At 44.0% G+C, this 14,208-nt stretch overlaps 1 protein-coding gene across 2 annotated transcripts; it reads left to right on the forward strand.

Annotated features, from left to right (window-relative positions):
- The first annotated feature begins 172 nt into the window (after window positions 1-172).
- On the forward strand, window positions 173-7,787 carry LOC137886508 (dynein axonemal heavy chain 6-like). Of its 2 annotated transcripts, XM_068728990.1 has the most exons (20): window positions 173-242; window positions 567-638; window positions 1,533-1,606; window positions 1,777-1,950; window positions 2,191-2,463; window positions 2,598-2,732; window positions 2,838-2,931; window positions 3,023-3,062; window positions 3,299-3,479; window positions 3,622-3,714; window positions 3,808-3,915; window positions 4,064-4,153; window positions 4,290-4,404; window positions 5,232-5,383; window positions 5,579-5,731; window positions 5,921-6,172; window positions 6,280-6,408; window positions 6,600-6,713; window positions 6,801-6,944; window positions 7,194-7,787. In XM_068728990.1, exons 2-20 carry the CDS (start codon window positions 587-589, stop codon window positions 7,350-7,352), a joined length of 2,532 nt encoding a protein of 843 aa, XP_068585091.1. In that variant the 5' UTR covers window positions 173-242; window positions 567-586; the 3' UTR covers window positions 7,353-7,787. The 2 variants fall into 2 exon arrangements, 1 of the variants encoding a protein (XP_068585091.1); XR_011104980.1 differs by lacking the exons at window positions 6,801-6,944; window positions 7,194-7,787 and having other exon boundaries at window positions 6,308-6,408; window positions 6,600-6,687.
- Window positions 7,788-14,208: the final 6,421 nt, after the last annotated feature.

Raw genomic sequence — 14,208 nt, forward strand, 5'->3', positions numbered from 1 at the left:
ATCAATCATAACATGTGTTTGTTGTCTGAGAGTTAAATGCTTCTTCGCACGTGTCAAGCTGCATACATGCATTGCTTAACGGAAGTTAATTACGTTGCTAGGATATGGTAAACATCAGCTCCAGGTCAGCAAAACGTTACGTAGCATTAGTTAACGTTACAACTTACATAACGTTAGTTTTATCCAGATTACTTATAGAAGCCATAACAACATTTCGTCAGAGCTGAATACTATTTGATACGGTAGGCATGTGTTTGTTTTTACTATTTTTAGGCATGTTTGACTAACTTAACGTTACCTTTTTAACGTTAGGTTAGTTAACGTTATCTTTAACAACAGTTAAAAATTCCAAGGCCTTTTACTAGAATACGCTGTTTTTATTGAGTTTTCAAGTTATTTTAGATCGGTGACAAACGACTCTTTATTTCTAGGGCTGGTTAAGTATAAGACAAAATATGACGTTAACTAACTTAACGTTACATATGAAGTTAGTTGTGAAAATAAAACAAGTTGTCTGATAAAATAACGTTTTACTCTTCCGTCCTGCTGTCCCTCCACCGTCTCAGGGCCTGTGAGGACACATGCCATGGCCTCAGACCCCACGCCTCCGAGGTCTGGTGAAAGACGGGGCTCCAGAGGTAGGAACCACCTAATATACAGGACGCTTTAGGTTTTATGAAAATGTGTTCGTTATGTCTTACGTGTTTTATTGTGTAAACTGTGGCAGCGGCAGCAAGCTATAGCACTGACACTTCCTGTGGCAAGCTCAGCTGAAACGACTTTCCCACGGCCGTTGGGAGAGGCGCCCCGGCAGTTTCCGGTTTTAAGCCTTTATGTTTTTGTTATTTGACAATATTCGACAATACATTAAGGTCCTTGAGAGTATGACGGTTCTTAGTTGTAACTGTTTTAGTTAAAAAAAAAAAAATGCCGAATGTTACTATGATAGCAAATTATTTTGATTAAACTAAGTAAATATAGGCTAACGTGAGTTGGCACTTGTTGAAGCACACAAGTGCCAATTGACGGTAGCTTATATTAGCTTAGTTTAAGCTAATATAATACTAAGCTAATACAGGCTAACGTCAGTTGGCACTTGTTGAAGCACTCAAGTGCCAACTGACGTTAGCTTATATTAGCTTAGTTTAAGCTAATAAGCTAATATAATACTAAGCTAACGTCAGTTGGCACTTATTGCCATGGCAACGACAAACTGTCAAGCAGTCTGCTTCAACAAGTGCCAACTGACGTTAGCTTATATTAGCTTAGTTTAATCAATACGGTTAAACCAATTACAACTACCAACATTTAAACTCTCAGTGATCCTAATATGTTGTCACATATTGTCAAGATATCAAAAATGAAGGCTTAAAACTGCCATGGCGCCCACCCCCCCCTCCCCAAACCGTGGCAACTGCAGTGGCAAGTCATGGCAGCTGAGTTTATTGCCACAGGAAGAGCCACTGCTAGCGGCCGCTGCCACATTCAGTGTCGGTGGTAAACTTAAATTTGCGATTGACATATTGTCCCAGAACGGCTGCAGCTCCCTGAACCACCGAGCTCCACCGCCGTCTTACCAAGACCCCCAGTTGTTCAAGACACACAGGTGAGACGTGGCAAAATACGATCAAGCTGACAATATGGTCTCCTGCACACTCAATGTATTACTCCCCATTTATTAATAGAGAGTCTATCATCCTTAGCTCAGTCAAAGAAGTATTCACAGTATGTAGATATTGGACTTTTGCAGATGTCACTTTCTTCTCCTTTGTCTAGGCTGTGCCGAAAAGAAGATGGAAACAACTCGGCATCCACCAGTTAAAAGAGCGTGAGCGGATGTGTTTTCCAGGCTGGGACACTCCGCTGCCTTCATCCCCACAAACAGAGCAGCCACACAGGTCGTGTAACAAATTGCCTGTCCACCTACCATCTCTGAAATCCAGGACCAAGGTCAGTGACGGGCATGTTTAAAAAAGAGAGTAAGCTTTGCTTGAACAATTCAACTTTCCACCTATCGGTCTCAATAACTGGTGACAAAATGTAGCGTTATGTCAAAACGGTCTCGCATAAATGAGGCTCTTCAGGCAGAAGCTTGACAAAGCCTTTGTTTAAGCCCCAATTAATTGCTCATTGACTTTGAGTAAACTCTGTGCGGGAAGAAAATTAATATTTCATCGTGTCTCTTCTCAGATGTCCCAGAATGTGGTGTCAACCCCTATTCCCCCCAATGTGCCCGCTTCTCTCAAGAGATGCTTGTTACTGGTGAACATGGAGGAGGTTGACTCCATAACCAGCGAGCGATTGAAAGAGGAGGAACGCTACCACTCCAAGCTGATCCGCATCCGCTTCTTTGCAAACTTCAAAAAGCTGAAACCGTTCTATGTCTGGCGCACCAACATTCGCGCCAAGAAGTTTCACACGGCCAGGAGGTCCCTCCAAAGCAGCCTGTTTATTGTGAATCAGGTATAGGACAGTGTGTTTCAAGTGAGGTCTGGATTTTCTCTTAATCTGTGTTTATGATCTTGAATATGTAAATATGTTCACTGAGCACAGCTTTACATTGTATTGCTTAATTAACATTTGTATTTGTAATACAGTCTCTAAATCCTGCACTGATGGACATCAGGAAAATGTGTTGTCAAATCAGTGACGCCGACTTGTGTCACATGGAGAAAGAACACACTTACACGCTGCGGGAGTTCCAGGACATCCAGTTAAGACACCTTCAAGAGGTGACGTTCTACATCTACACATACATTGGTACAGACGTTTTGAAGTGCGCTCCCTCAGCCGCTCATTGGCCCGCATTTGTTCATCATCATCATCATCATCATCAGGTGTCGAACGACTTGAGGAAGTTTCGAGACCTGGTGAAGGAGGTGACGGTTTGTGCAAGCCGAAACTACTTGACGGAACTTCGAGCTGAGACGAGTGCGTGTTCTCTGAGCATTTGGAGACACTGGAGAGTGCATGTCTAGACCATAATGTTCATCGGGTGATGGTGTGCTTTTGTGTTTCACAGCGTGTTATAAGGAAGGGATGCTTGTTGCACGGACCAAAAAGTAAGTCATTATCTTTAATCTCTTTGTTTTCTGTATCTATTTGTGCACCAGACATAAAATTAAATGAATAATGGCTGAATTCCAGTTACTCAGGCACTAAATCCATCAAACAGAGCAGTTGGTAATGTTATTAGTAACACCGGTTATTCTCTATTCTTTGCTGTGAAAAAGGCCTGTGACACATCCATTCACATTAACCCCCCAGTTAAACCCTTCTCTGCCCCCCACCTGCCCAGCTTCATCCGCCTGGTTGACTATCTGGTTGCAAACACTTTGCGCGTCGTAGTTGCAAATGCAGTGGCCAAACTACTGGCTGTGCTCCAAGAGCAGGTTTCTGGAACGCCCAGCCGTGCCATCATTCAGAGCTGGAGCCTGAGCGCTGAGGTCGACCCCCCTGAAGAAGAGACGAGGCAGAAGGTAGGGTGTTGTTTCAGTGTTATTATTGGATTGTTGACAGTGAAACCGTGGTCATTACTATATCCATCAAATGGGTTTTCAAGCACGTACGGACCAGTGTTCAGTTTTGGTGTTGGTTGGTGTGTGTGTGTGTGTGTCTCAGTCAGAAACGTGCTGCGGTCCACCTATGTTCATCTCTGAGCTGACGCTGGACCTGAATGCTTTGACCTACAAACCCTCTGAGGAGAACTTTCAGGTTAGTTTTCCGAACTGTTACGTTTTACGCCATTTATTACCCATTTATTACCCATTTGATACCCTACTACAGTATCTCTTTGACTTCCTGCAGGAGGCTTTTGCAGAGATCGTTGGGTCGTTTGTGAAAACAGTGATGTCAGTGAATTCACTTCAAGCAGATCCTGATTTAATTTCATTGATAGACCCTGGAGACTATGAGGTAGTAAAAAAAAAAAATCTGAATCTCAACCTGACAGCCCTGATGTGTATATTCAGCGTTGTTCTGGATATATATATATGTGGTTAATATGTCAAAAACATAGGTATTGCTAGATTTTACCCTTGTAATCGCGATTGTTACCTTTTAGAACGTTGAATACAAATATGAAGATAGGTCCTGGCTGGAATCAGTCGTAGAGAATGATGACCAACTTCCGAGTATCATCCATAAAATCAAGGTCAGTTTATACTTTGCGTAGGTTTCTATCTCTTGCGGTTGCACTTTGTCTGTACAGTACTGTGTGTGTGTGTGTGTGTGTGTGTGTGTGTGTGTGTGTGTGTGTACAGGCCTGACTTGTTTTTTTTTCCCCTCAGGAAACATTCCAATTTGCCTTCGACACAGCAAAAGTGTACTTCCACACATTCGAGCGTTTCCGTCTGTTCTACAAAGAGAACGAGAGTCTGGATGCAAAGCGGCAAAAGGATCACGGTGATGCACTTTACATCCACACAAACATTGTTTTTGTTACAGATCCCACATCCAACACAAAGAGCTGGGTCCTCCTTCATGAAGCAGAGCGTAGGACCCGCACTAAACGTCTCGGGTCTGTGCCTGTGGTGAAGTCTAAATACAAGTAAATAAATATGCACAAGAAAATGTGTTGTGCATATTTTTGCCAACTTGCAGAAGCAAGATTACAAACGCGTATTGCATTCATAAGCAGTGCTTTTAGAAGAGGAAACCCTACTGTACCAGTCCATTGCAGTTGGCTTTCTTTCATTTAGGGACCTTGCATCTTTTAGTTGTGCATGTTTCAAATCTTTCCTTTTTCCATTATGTAAATGGTGATCTATATGGAAAACTGTTCTTGTTATAGCGTAACATATTGACAGATAACACGTTGGTCACTGTATGTCTAAAGATAGAAGTGTTTCTATGGTATACGTCCATCTTATTCGGTGATACAGAGTGTCGTATTTCTGCAGAGACTGTTTAAAAAAAGGAAGAGAGGATGATGGCAGAGGAGTTTTGTGATGGAGGCAGGAAGTAGTTTCCAAAGATTTACTCTAGATTATAAATTATTGTCACGGTGTCTAATCTGTCCCAGCAAAGGACAAATGTGTTACACATTTCCCATGTGATGTGAACGTGGACACATTTATGTCGATGTGTATCTTCTAAATCAGACGTGACTTGGTCACAGCAATAAAAAAAAAAAACTACAAGCATTCAGCAAGCAAACATACACAAATTGTATGCATGCGAAATAGCACAGTTCTTTTAAAGCGTTGGATGTTGACTGCTTTGTCTCACAGATGTGTCCTTTTTGGGAAACGCACTGGAGTTGTACCAACGCCAGCTTAAGGAGGCCGCAGCCATCCAGCAGAAAAGACAGCTGGGCCTGTTGCTTGTGGACAAAACACTGCTCAAAGAAAGGCTAGCGTCTTCCTCGCTCCGCTGTCGGCAGGTGAGGACTAGCAACGTGCAAACGCATACGACGAATGTGATGAACACGTGATTGAAACAGAGGGGCGGTGAGGCCGTTCTGTGTCGATGAAATCAATGAAGACGTAATCGCGGTCCAGGGATATTCAAATAGCGCTACTGCAGAAACCTCGAAGGCGTGTAGGAATCGCTGTTCTGCTCTGAATCCCCGCTCCAGGTCATCCACGAGACGCTTACTCGGCAGGCTAGGATGAAGCTAGATGCTGTCGTTGCCGAGGTTTGTGAAGCTATGTTTGAACTGGAGTCCGGTCCCTCCACCACAGCAGAGTTAGCCAACTCCCTCACATTCCTGGATGAGATTCGGGAGAGGGTAAGACACGCATTTAACATTAAAAGCAGCTTCTAGTGTTTTTAGCAAAATCAAGAAAGTCCATTCTACATTATGTACTCTTCAACCAAGTATCCTGTCTCCTCTTCTGTCCCCTCTTGTCACCTCTTCTCCTATTTGACTTTATTCTACCGTTATTCTCCTATTATTTCTTTTTCTCCCGTTCACCAGCTTCCGGCGATTGAAGCTGAGGAGGCGACATTATGTCAGATGTACGGTCTGATTGACACGTACTCCGTCACCGTGCCGACTGAGGATCGGCTTCTTTTTGCCACCTTGCAACCCTCCATTATCGACTTGTACTTCAGCATCAGTGATGCGTTGGCAGAGAGGGGCTCCGTCGTTGACAGGCTGCGCAGATCCCTGCAGAAGGACATTAAGGAGCTGAAGCGTGAGGTCATAGGAGTCAGGCACACGTCACTGGTACGTGGATACGTTTGAACCATTTTTCTGTTAACCATAGTTTGGTTTACTCACGGTGCGTCAATATTGTTGTTGATTTATTTTGCCTTGTGGTTTCTCATGCGTAGGATCCACAACTTCTTGACATCAATGCAGATTCCTCCCGAGTGCATCTGCTGCTGGAAGGCATCCAAATGTCCATAGACGAACTGCAGGCCCAGGCCCACGCCTACATCTCCTACCAGAAGATATTGAAGGTGCTGTAATTTTCAAGATCCTTCATTCAAAATTATTCTAGCAAGAAAAACATGTCCCAAGTCAAGTCGAAACTATTTTATTTTGTTTTTAAAAAACTGGGTCCAAAGCAGAAACGGTGATTTTATTTTAACTTTACCGACAAACAAGCCACTTTACCCGGCTTCCACCCTCTACCTTCTGGTGAATAAAGGCGGAGGTCGCCAACTTTGACACCCTGGAGCAGCTAATTGCAGAGTTTAGGCTGAAACAGCTGCTGTGGGACTCGCTAGAGAAGTGGGACTCTTTGTCAGATGGATGGAGGCGGGTGAGTTTCCACTCAACGCGCCGTATCTCACAGCTCTGCCTCGCTTTCAAAGTTTGACCGTGTCCTTCCGTATTCACCCATCCACAGAGCACACTTGAGCAGCTGGACCTGGAGCAGATTAGCTCACAGGTCACAGAATACAGCAAACGCATCAACCAGCTGGAAAAGGGCCTGTCAAGCAACAACGTAGTGCCGATTGTTAAGGAGAAGGTGGAAGTCATGAAACAGAGGGTGGGTCGGACAAAGTGTTTTGTTGTGACCGGTGTGTGTGTGTGTGTGTGTGTGTGTGTGTGTGTGTGTGTGTGTGTGTGTGTGTGTGTGTGTGTGTGTGTGTGTGTGTGTGTGTGTGTGTGGCATAAATAACAAAAATGTTATCACACTAATCTTTTAGAAATGATGTCATAGTAAATCATATATATGCTGCAGTAATTGAATTGGTTCTTGACTCTATCTAAATAACATGCACATGTTTTCCTTCAGCTGCCTGTGATCTCTGATCTATGTAACCCAAGCATGAAGCCGGAGCGCTGGAGGACTCTGGGGATCTCCCCGAATAGGAAGGAGCTCACCGTGGCCGCTTTGGAGAAGCTCAACGTCTTCCCCGATGACCTGAAGCTACCGGACGTAACGCGTGCTTAAAGGCCGCACAGTGACCTCCTCTTGCTTTAGTTTTGGGACCACAGCTGTTGCTGACTATTAAAACTATTACAAGGAACTTTCATTTCTTGTTCACTTTGGCGGTTTCCCGTGGGGAAAAAAAAAAGCGGTAGTGTTTCTGAGACTCCTTTTTTTAGAAGGGGTCCGCACAGTCCTGGTTGTGGTTCTCCCGTCCCGCACTGGATTTGCAGCGGCGTGGCGTCGGAGGCGGAGCCGCTGCTGGGTCTGGGTCTGTCTGCGGCGGGCTGGTCGCTGCCAGAGGTCCAGCTGGAGGCTTTGCTGAAGGACTTTGTGGTGGATCTGCGTGGCGCAAATCAGTTTGTTTGATTTTTGCGAGGAATCAGACCCGATGACGGGCATCAAGAATAACTGTACAGAAATAGCCAGTAGTCTTGCTGATGGTCTCGTTTGCTTGTATCGTCATGTAGAGGCATCCGTATTAAATTGATTTAATAACCAGTTAAAAGTTCCTTGTAGTAACTTTGTTGGTAAAAGGGTTAATATACTATGCTTGTACTTGACATCTTGTCTGTGTATCTTATCTGGCCTGGATAAACAGGACTAACTCAACCCTTGACTTGTAGGTGTCAGGTCAGGCTTCAGGAGGAGCATCAGTGAAGACCAATTCTACAAAAGGTGAGTGGAAAGGAAACTACCTTCCAACTACATGAATATGTATACGCAATAGAAGTGTCCTGTCTGCTGAATATCATTTGCTTTTAAGCATGAGAGTTTGATGCCCACACAGCACCTGGGCCTGGTGCTCCAGTATAAGGCTCCGCCTTCCCGGCAACCTAATGAAGAAGACGAGTACCTGCTCGTCTCTTCTGCTGGCGGATCCGCGGGCCACACAAAATGACGTCGCGGCCTTGAGTTTGACACCTGTGATCTAAAGCTCAATCCATATTTTTTATTTTTTTTTTTATAATTAACGCTCGTGACACTAAGTGCAGTGTGGTGTGTTATCGTAACTTTTGAGGGTTTTATGGCTAGTGCCTGGTGGCATGTTATGAGCTGTTGGTTGCAACCTGGTGCGATTTGGAGTAAGTGGATATGGGAGAAGCTGCCATTCATAATATCCAATTAAAATCAATCACCAGCTTTTGTTTTCTATTGATCCTTGCTGCTACCGTGCAGCTGTGGTCTGGACTGGTCCACTATTCAGATGTGATACTCTTAACTTGTGCCCTCTGCCCTCTCAATGAGCCCTGTAGGTGAAGGACGTGTGGTGGGACACTGTGCTGTCTCACGGGGACTCTAAAGTCTTCATGGCTGTTTTACTGTGAAGGTAACTCCTGGATGACAGCATCATCGATCTAGGCTGGGTTGGCATCTTCTCGCTACGTAGCTCCCATCATTTTGCTGAGAAAGCTGACCCTCTTCAACCAAACGCTGGTAACGTTTTTTTTTTAAAAGAATGGAACGTAGTGATCTTTCGTTTGGCTCCAGGTGACTCTTCTCTCGGCTTCTCTTTGGTCTCAAATGTTACACAGCAGCGCTCCCTAGTGGCTGCAAACGAGAAGACAAAGTTTCTTGCAAAAATATATTTTGCTTTGATAATATTTAATGAGTGCTATATTCTGGTTTATGTAAGGCAATGCTGACAGTATTACTACTACATATCATAATTGGCCTTTAGCTCTTAAACTCTTCTGCTCACATTGTTTTAACGGCCCTCTGCCCCTCTAGTTCTTTCTTCTCGCTCTCCTCTCCTCTCCTCCCGTCTTTGCCAGGATGAGCGGCTCACATGCCAAAGGAACTGGCTTTATCTGGAGAGCATCTTCTTGGCCCCAGACATCAAGAGGCAGCTGCCTGCTCAGTCCATGATGGGTTTTTTTTCAAGGTGGACAAATCTTGGAAGGAGATCATGGCAACAAACCTCAAACTGAGGCCGAATGCCCTTCAAGCCTCCATACAGCCTGGTAGGTTTCCATAAAGCAGCGATGGAAAAACAAGACAAGAAGACATGGATATGCGGTAGGGCAGACTGATTCACAGAATTGCATGTTCACTCTGTTTTATGCCATGCAGATCTGTTGGAGACTTTTCAACACAACAGCACTCTTTTGGATGAGATACAGAAGAAGTCTGGAAGACTACCTGGAGTCCAAGAGAGTAATCGTCCACAGGTATACACACATACTTGGTTTGTTACATACTAGAACGCCGCTTTTACATCATACTCCATATTCTTTCTTTTTTATCATCCTATGTTTTTGCTTCCCTTTCCTGCTTATGGTTCCCTGTGAACAAACCAAACAGACCAATTTTAAACATGACTATAATATATATATATATATATATAGTGTGATTCTCTGCATGTTCTCTCAGGTTACCTGGGATAAACACTATGATCTGGATCCTGGTGTGTGTCGTGTTAAATGCTCCGATAAGCCTCTCTACCCTCGCAGGTTCTACTTCTTATCTTTGGACGAGCTGCTAAAGATCTTGGCCAAACAAAGAAAACCCCCAGGCAGTGCAGCCCCCACCTTTAGGAGGTGTTTTTGATGCCGTTGCGCGACTAGAGTTTGCTTTGCTGCCCCGAATCTTCTGGGACCAATACAGGAACCGTGCTGGATGTTGGGAAACAGGAGAACAGACTACAGCAAAGACATCGTGAGCATGGTTTCCCCTGAGGGAGAGAAGGTCAGGTTTTGAGCAACCTTAACACCTTTGGTCATCATGTGCTGTTCTATAATCAGTTATTATCTTGTTTCAGTCCCTTTTTCTCTGCTCTGCACTCTGCACATTTTTCTTAGTACCCAGATGAAGACCAGCTTACCTTGCAAATTATACCACAGCAGTGGTCGTGATATAATTGGGTTGGATTCTGTAGGAAGGATGTTGAATAATTCTTTAAGTGCAGTAGAAATTTAGCTTGCTCTGATTGCAGAGCTGCCCGCTATATCAGACGTCCTCATCGGCTGATTAGGAGTGTCTCTTTGCAGCTGTTTGGCCTCTCTTTGTAGTTGTTGTCAGTCTCCTTGTAGTCTTTTGTGTTTTCTTTGTGGTCATTTTGATTCTCTTCTTGGTTGGTACGTTGCTCTTTGAGTGAGTTTTTGCACTTTGGGCCCCCTGTCCATCCATGGACTTACGGCTTGTCAGTCACGACCACTCGGGGTTATTAGTCGTCAGCGTTGCGGTCCAACGATCACAGTAGGCAAATGAAAGGCTGTGCTAATTGACACAGGATTCACAGCAAGGCTGCCGTTGCTGACGACCAGGAGTGGCTGGTGGCTGGACATCCATCGCAGGTACACACACGCAGACGCACACGCACACATGAAATGGATCAGTGCTTTTAAGTAATAGACATTTATGTGCTGTAGTTCTTAGAGTATAGCTCTCCTTAGGTTTGTGTTGCAAAAATATGAAATCATTGTGACGCAGAGTTACCAATAAACTTCACTTTTACAGATATTTTCTTTTCCTAACCATTAGAATTGTTATGATTTTTTTCCTGTAACTTACTTATAACCCTGTCCTAGACTCACAGCACTCACGGTAACACATTAATACACTTTGACACTGAGACACACGTGACTTATTCTGTCCCAACATTCATTTAACGGCTGCATATCACAGAAACCTTTTTCATGCATTGTTGTTGAATGCTGCTGCAGGGAGGTCAAACTGGGAACACATATCTTATCCTCAGTTACACAAGCCTCCACCAGCCGCAGGGCAATTAGACCTTGGAGGAGCAGCAGCCGGACCAGCAGGTACGGGGCAAAACGGAGACCACCAAGGACTTGGCTAAGACCCCGGCGATACAGTGCGTGGTCTTCAACTGATCTGATGGACTTGACTACAAGGTCAGCCATGAACCGTGTTCATCTGTAACCCACATCCTTTCTATTACTCGCTCTGTTTCCCGTCTTTAGTTCTGAATTTATTTGTTCCTTTACGTCTTAAATTAGCTCAGGAAGGCTTAATCTCACTCTGACTGTACCTGCTAAGTGGTGCCATTAGATGGCACTATTGCAAAAGCAGTAGAGTGCCAGCGCCAGTTAAATTGCAGACACTCTGTACAGAGCCTTGTGTGTAAAGCCAGATTCAACCCTTTCCTCTTATGTTCTTAAAATGATTCTCTAATGTCTGCCTGCCCCAACAGTGGGTGACAGTTGCATGTATCGTACTGCATCTGGCTGATTACAACCTAACATGTGTTATTAAGGTGTGTTTTTATTGCATTAACAACCTGGTAAAAGGCACATTCAGTGTTTCATATGTATAAAAAAGGGTATTGCATATATTAGTAATAACCTTTAATTACATATACAACTATATCTGTATTTTTATAAACCCCCAGACTTCAGATTAGGACCGTGAGACACATTGTACATTTCAGTCTAATATTAAACAGTACTCTGTCTTGCAGTGCAGCTAAAAGCACACGGTGTCAAGACGGCCGGAGAGCCGTTCTCTCTCTCTGTGTGTGTGTGTGTGTGTGTGTGTGTCTGCTGCACTTTGTTATTTGTGAGCTAATAACACGTTGGCGCTGGAGAGGGCTTTGATTTAGCCGGGCTAGGATCAGCCGGGTTTCATGTGTTCGTGCTTTGTTTCAGCTCTGCTCCTCTGAGGCTGAGGGACATTTAACTTTAACATTTAATTCTGCTGTTCATCAGATATTAATAACTTTGAATAGTGTTTCTTGTGTCACCCGTGGAAGTGCGGTGCAAGTAACACAACGTTACAAGTGTCGTGGAATTTACTGACGCCTGTAAACATACATTGTGTTCCCATCGCTGCCTTCTGGTCATAAAAGCTTAACGTAAAGAAGACGAAAAATATAATCTCTTCTTAGAAATACAGTAAAGTAATTATTCAAAGCGCCCTCAGTGCTGAGGTAACGGTCTCTCTGCGTGTGCGTCATTGTATTCGCTTGCTTGTTTTCACGTCGTATCGTTTATCATTCCCTCGTTTCTGTCCCTCCCTCCAGGTGGTTCTGGTCTCAGAGGGATTTGAGTCCAGTACGATCCTAAGCGAGGAAAAAATGACCCCCAGATGTACAAGTCTGCGCTCGGAGCAGCTGTCCCAGCAGGACCACTACGACTTTGGCGTGAGAGCCGTCGAGTCCGTCCCGGTCATGGCTGGGTCAGAGAGCATCACGCTGACACACATGTGCACTCACATAGACACAAACACAAAGCGTTCACCTTTTCAGGCTCGTCCCAGAAGGACCACCGTGACTTTGACGCTCGTGCTTAGATGCGCTCTATGCAGAGATTGTTGAGGTCAGATGGACATGTTGCTGAACAACACACGTCGTATTTTAGTCCACTGCAGAGACAAAGTCAGGGAGTCCACGCATCAGTCATAGAAAACACATTGAAAAAAACGAGAGAAATACCTCAAATGTCCTGGAAAATGGTTTTAAAAAGCATTTGACAGTTGATTTCATAGACATGTTAAAGCACATAGACTGCACGTCTTTTCAATCTGACTCCCGCAGAGAGGAACATATCATTGTATGTCTGTCATACAAGCTAGATCATCACCGAAAATGTCCCGGAAACATGATCTCTAGAACAAAAGTGGGAACCTTGGACAGTCGTCCTCAGCGAGTGGGCATGCTTTTTGCTGTCATATATTCAGAACATATTTCATCAAATGCAAAAGCCTTAAATGATCAGATACTGTAGTGGCGATTACTCAGAGTGAAAACGACTCTTTTTGACTCGGTAGCGTCAAAATGTTTGTCTGTTTGCACAATTAAAGGCTGCAAATCAACCGGTGCACTCCAGGTTTGCTGTCGTAGAACTGAGGAGCTCCCGATTCGGCTGCAAGATGCACAAAGAACCTCGTTTCCACTAGATTTGAATGGATGTTCTCGACCACTTGTAGTGAAAGAAGTCGTTCTAAATCCGCCGGTTGGTTATTAGCTGGAGCTCAGGGAACTGTAATTAGCTTGTGATTCATTGTGTGTCTTTGCTTCCATATTACTTCAGTGAGCGTACGTGTTCCTCACTCGGCACACATTCATTCACCTCCTACTCTAATGCTTCTAATTCTGTTCCCTTGTATATTTGTGATGAGTCTATATCCATTAATGACTATAAGATCATTTGTTTGAATAATAAAAAAGCATTTTTTTTTTTTACTGAAACTGACTAGTTAATCACTGTAGTTTGTAACGGAACAACATGTGAACTGAGGATCGTTCTGCCTTGTGATCGAGATGTCGAAACAAACGAGTAAACAGCCGTTATGCCCTAAAGAAGATAACAGCTTCTTTACTTCTCTCTCTACGTTCATCCATTATTCATCCGTTCTGTCCATTCAATAAGCACTTTTCTATTGTTATAGTGTCAAAGACAGGTCCAAGAATAAACAGCTTTGACGCTTTCTGCTTTAGTGAATACATACATGCTTCCACAGAATGTTGTGGTCCTGGATTATCTTATTATTATTATCTTTCTTTAACTGTGTTTTTCAGGTCCAGGACTTTAGCCGTAGCATCTCCAGCCACTGTCAGCCGCTGTGGGATGGTATATATGGACCCAAATGAGCTCAAGTGGATTTCCTCACGGATCAGCGGTCTAGGAGTCAAGGTTGTACATGTTGTATCTCTGTCATCTTTATAGCTATTTGAAATTGCAAAATGTCTTTTGGTAGTGGCTAAAAGCATGCTTATTGTAATGTTGTGTTGTGAGACCGTGACTGTGTGTCCCTGACGCTGGTATATGAATGGTGAAGCGCTTCATCGGGAATTACAAGGAGACGAACTTAAGCTCCGGCGTTAAAGTTCACGACGGCGCATCGCATCAAAGTTAATAACTTGCAACATTCAGCCCTGAGCCTTTCAGGATGACTTAACACCACAGTGAGAGCGGAT

The sequence above is a fragment of the Cebidichthys violaceus genome, unplaced genomic scaffold (assembly GCF_023349555.1).
Source record: "Cebidichthys violaceus isolate CVI_PGR_0920_01 unplaced genomic scaffold, fCebVio1.0.p SCAF_44, whole genome shotgun sequence".
NCBI lineage: Eukaryota > Metazoa > Chordata > Actinopteri > Perciformes > Stichaeidae > Cebidichthys > Cebidichthys violaceus.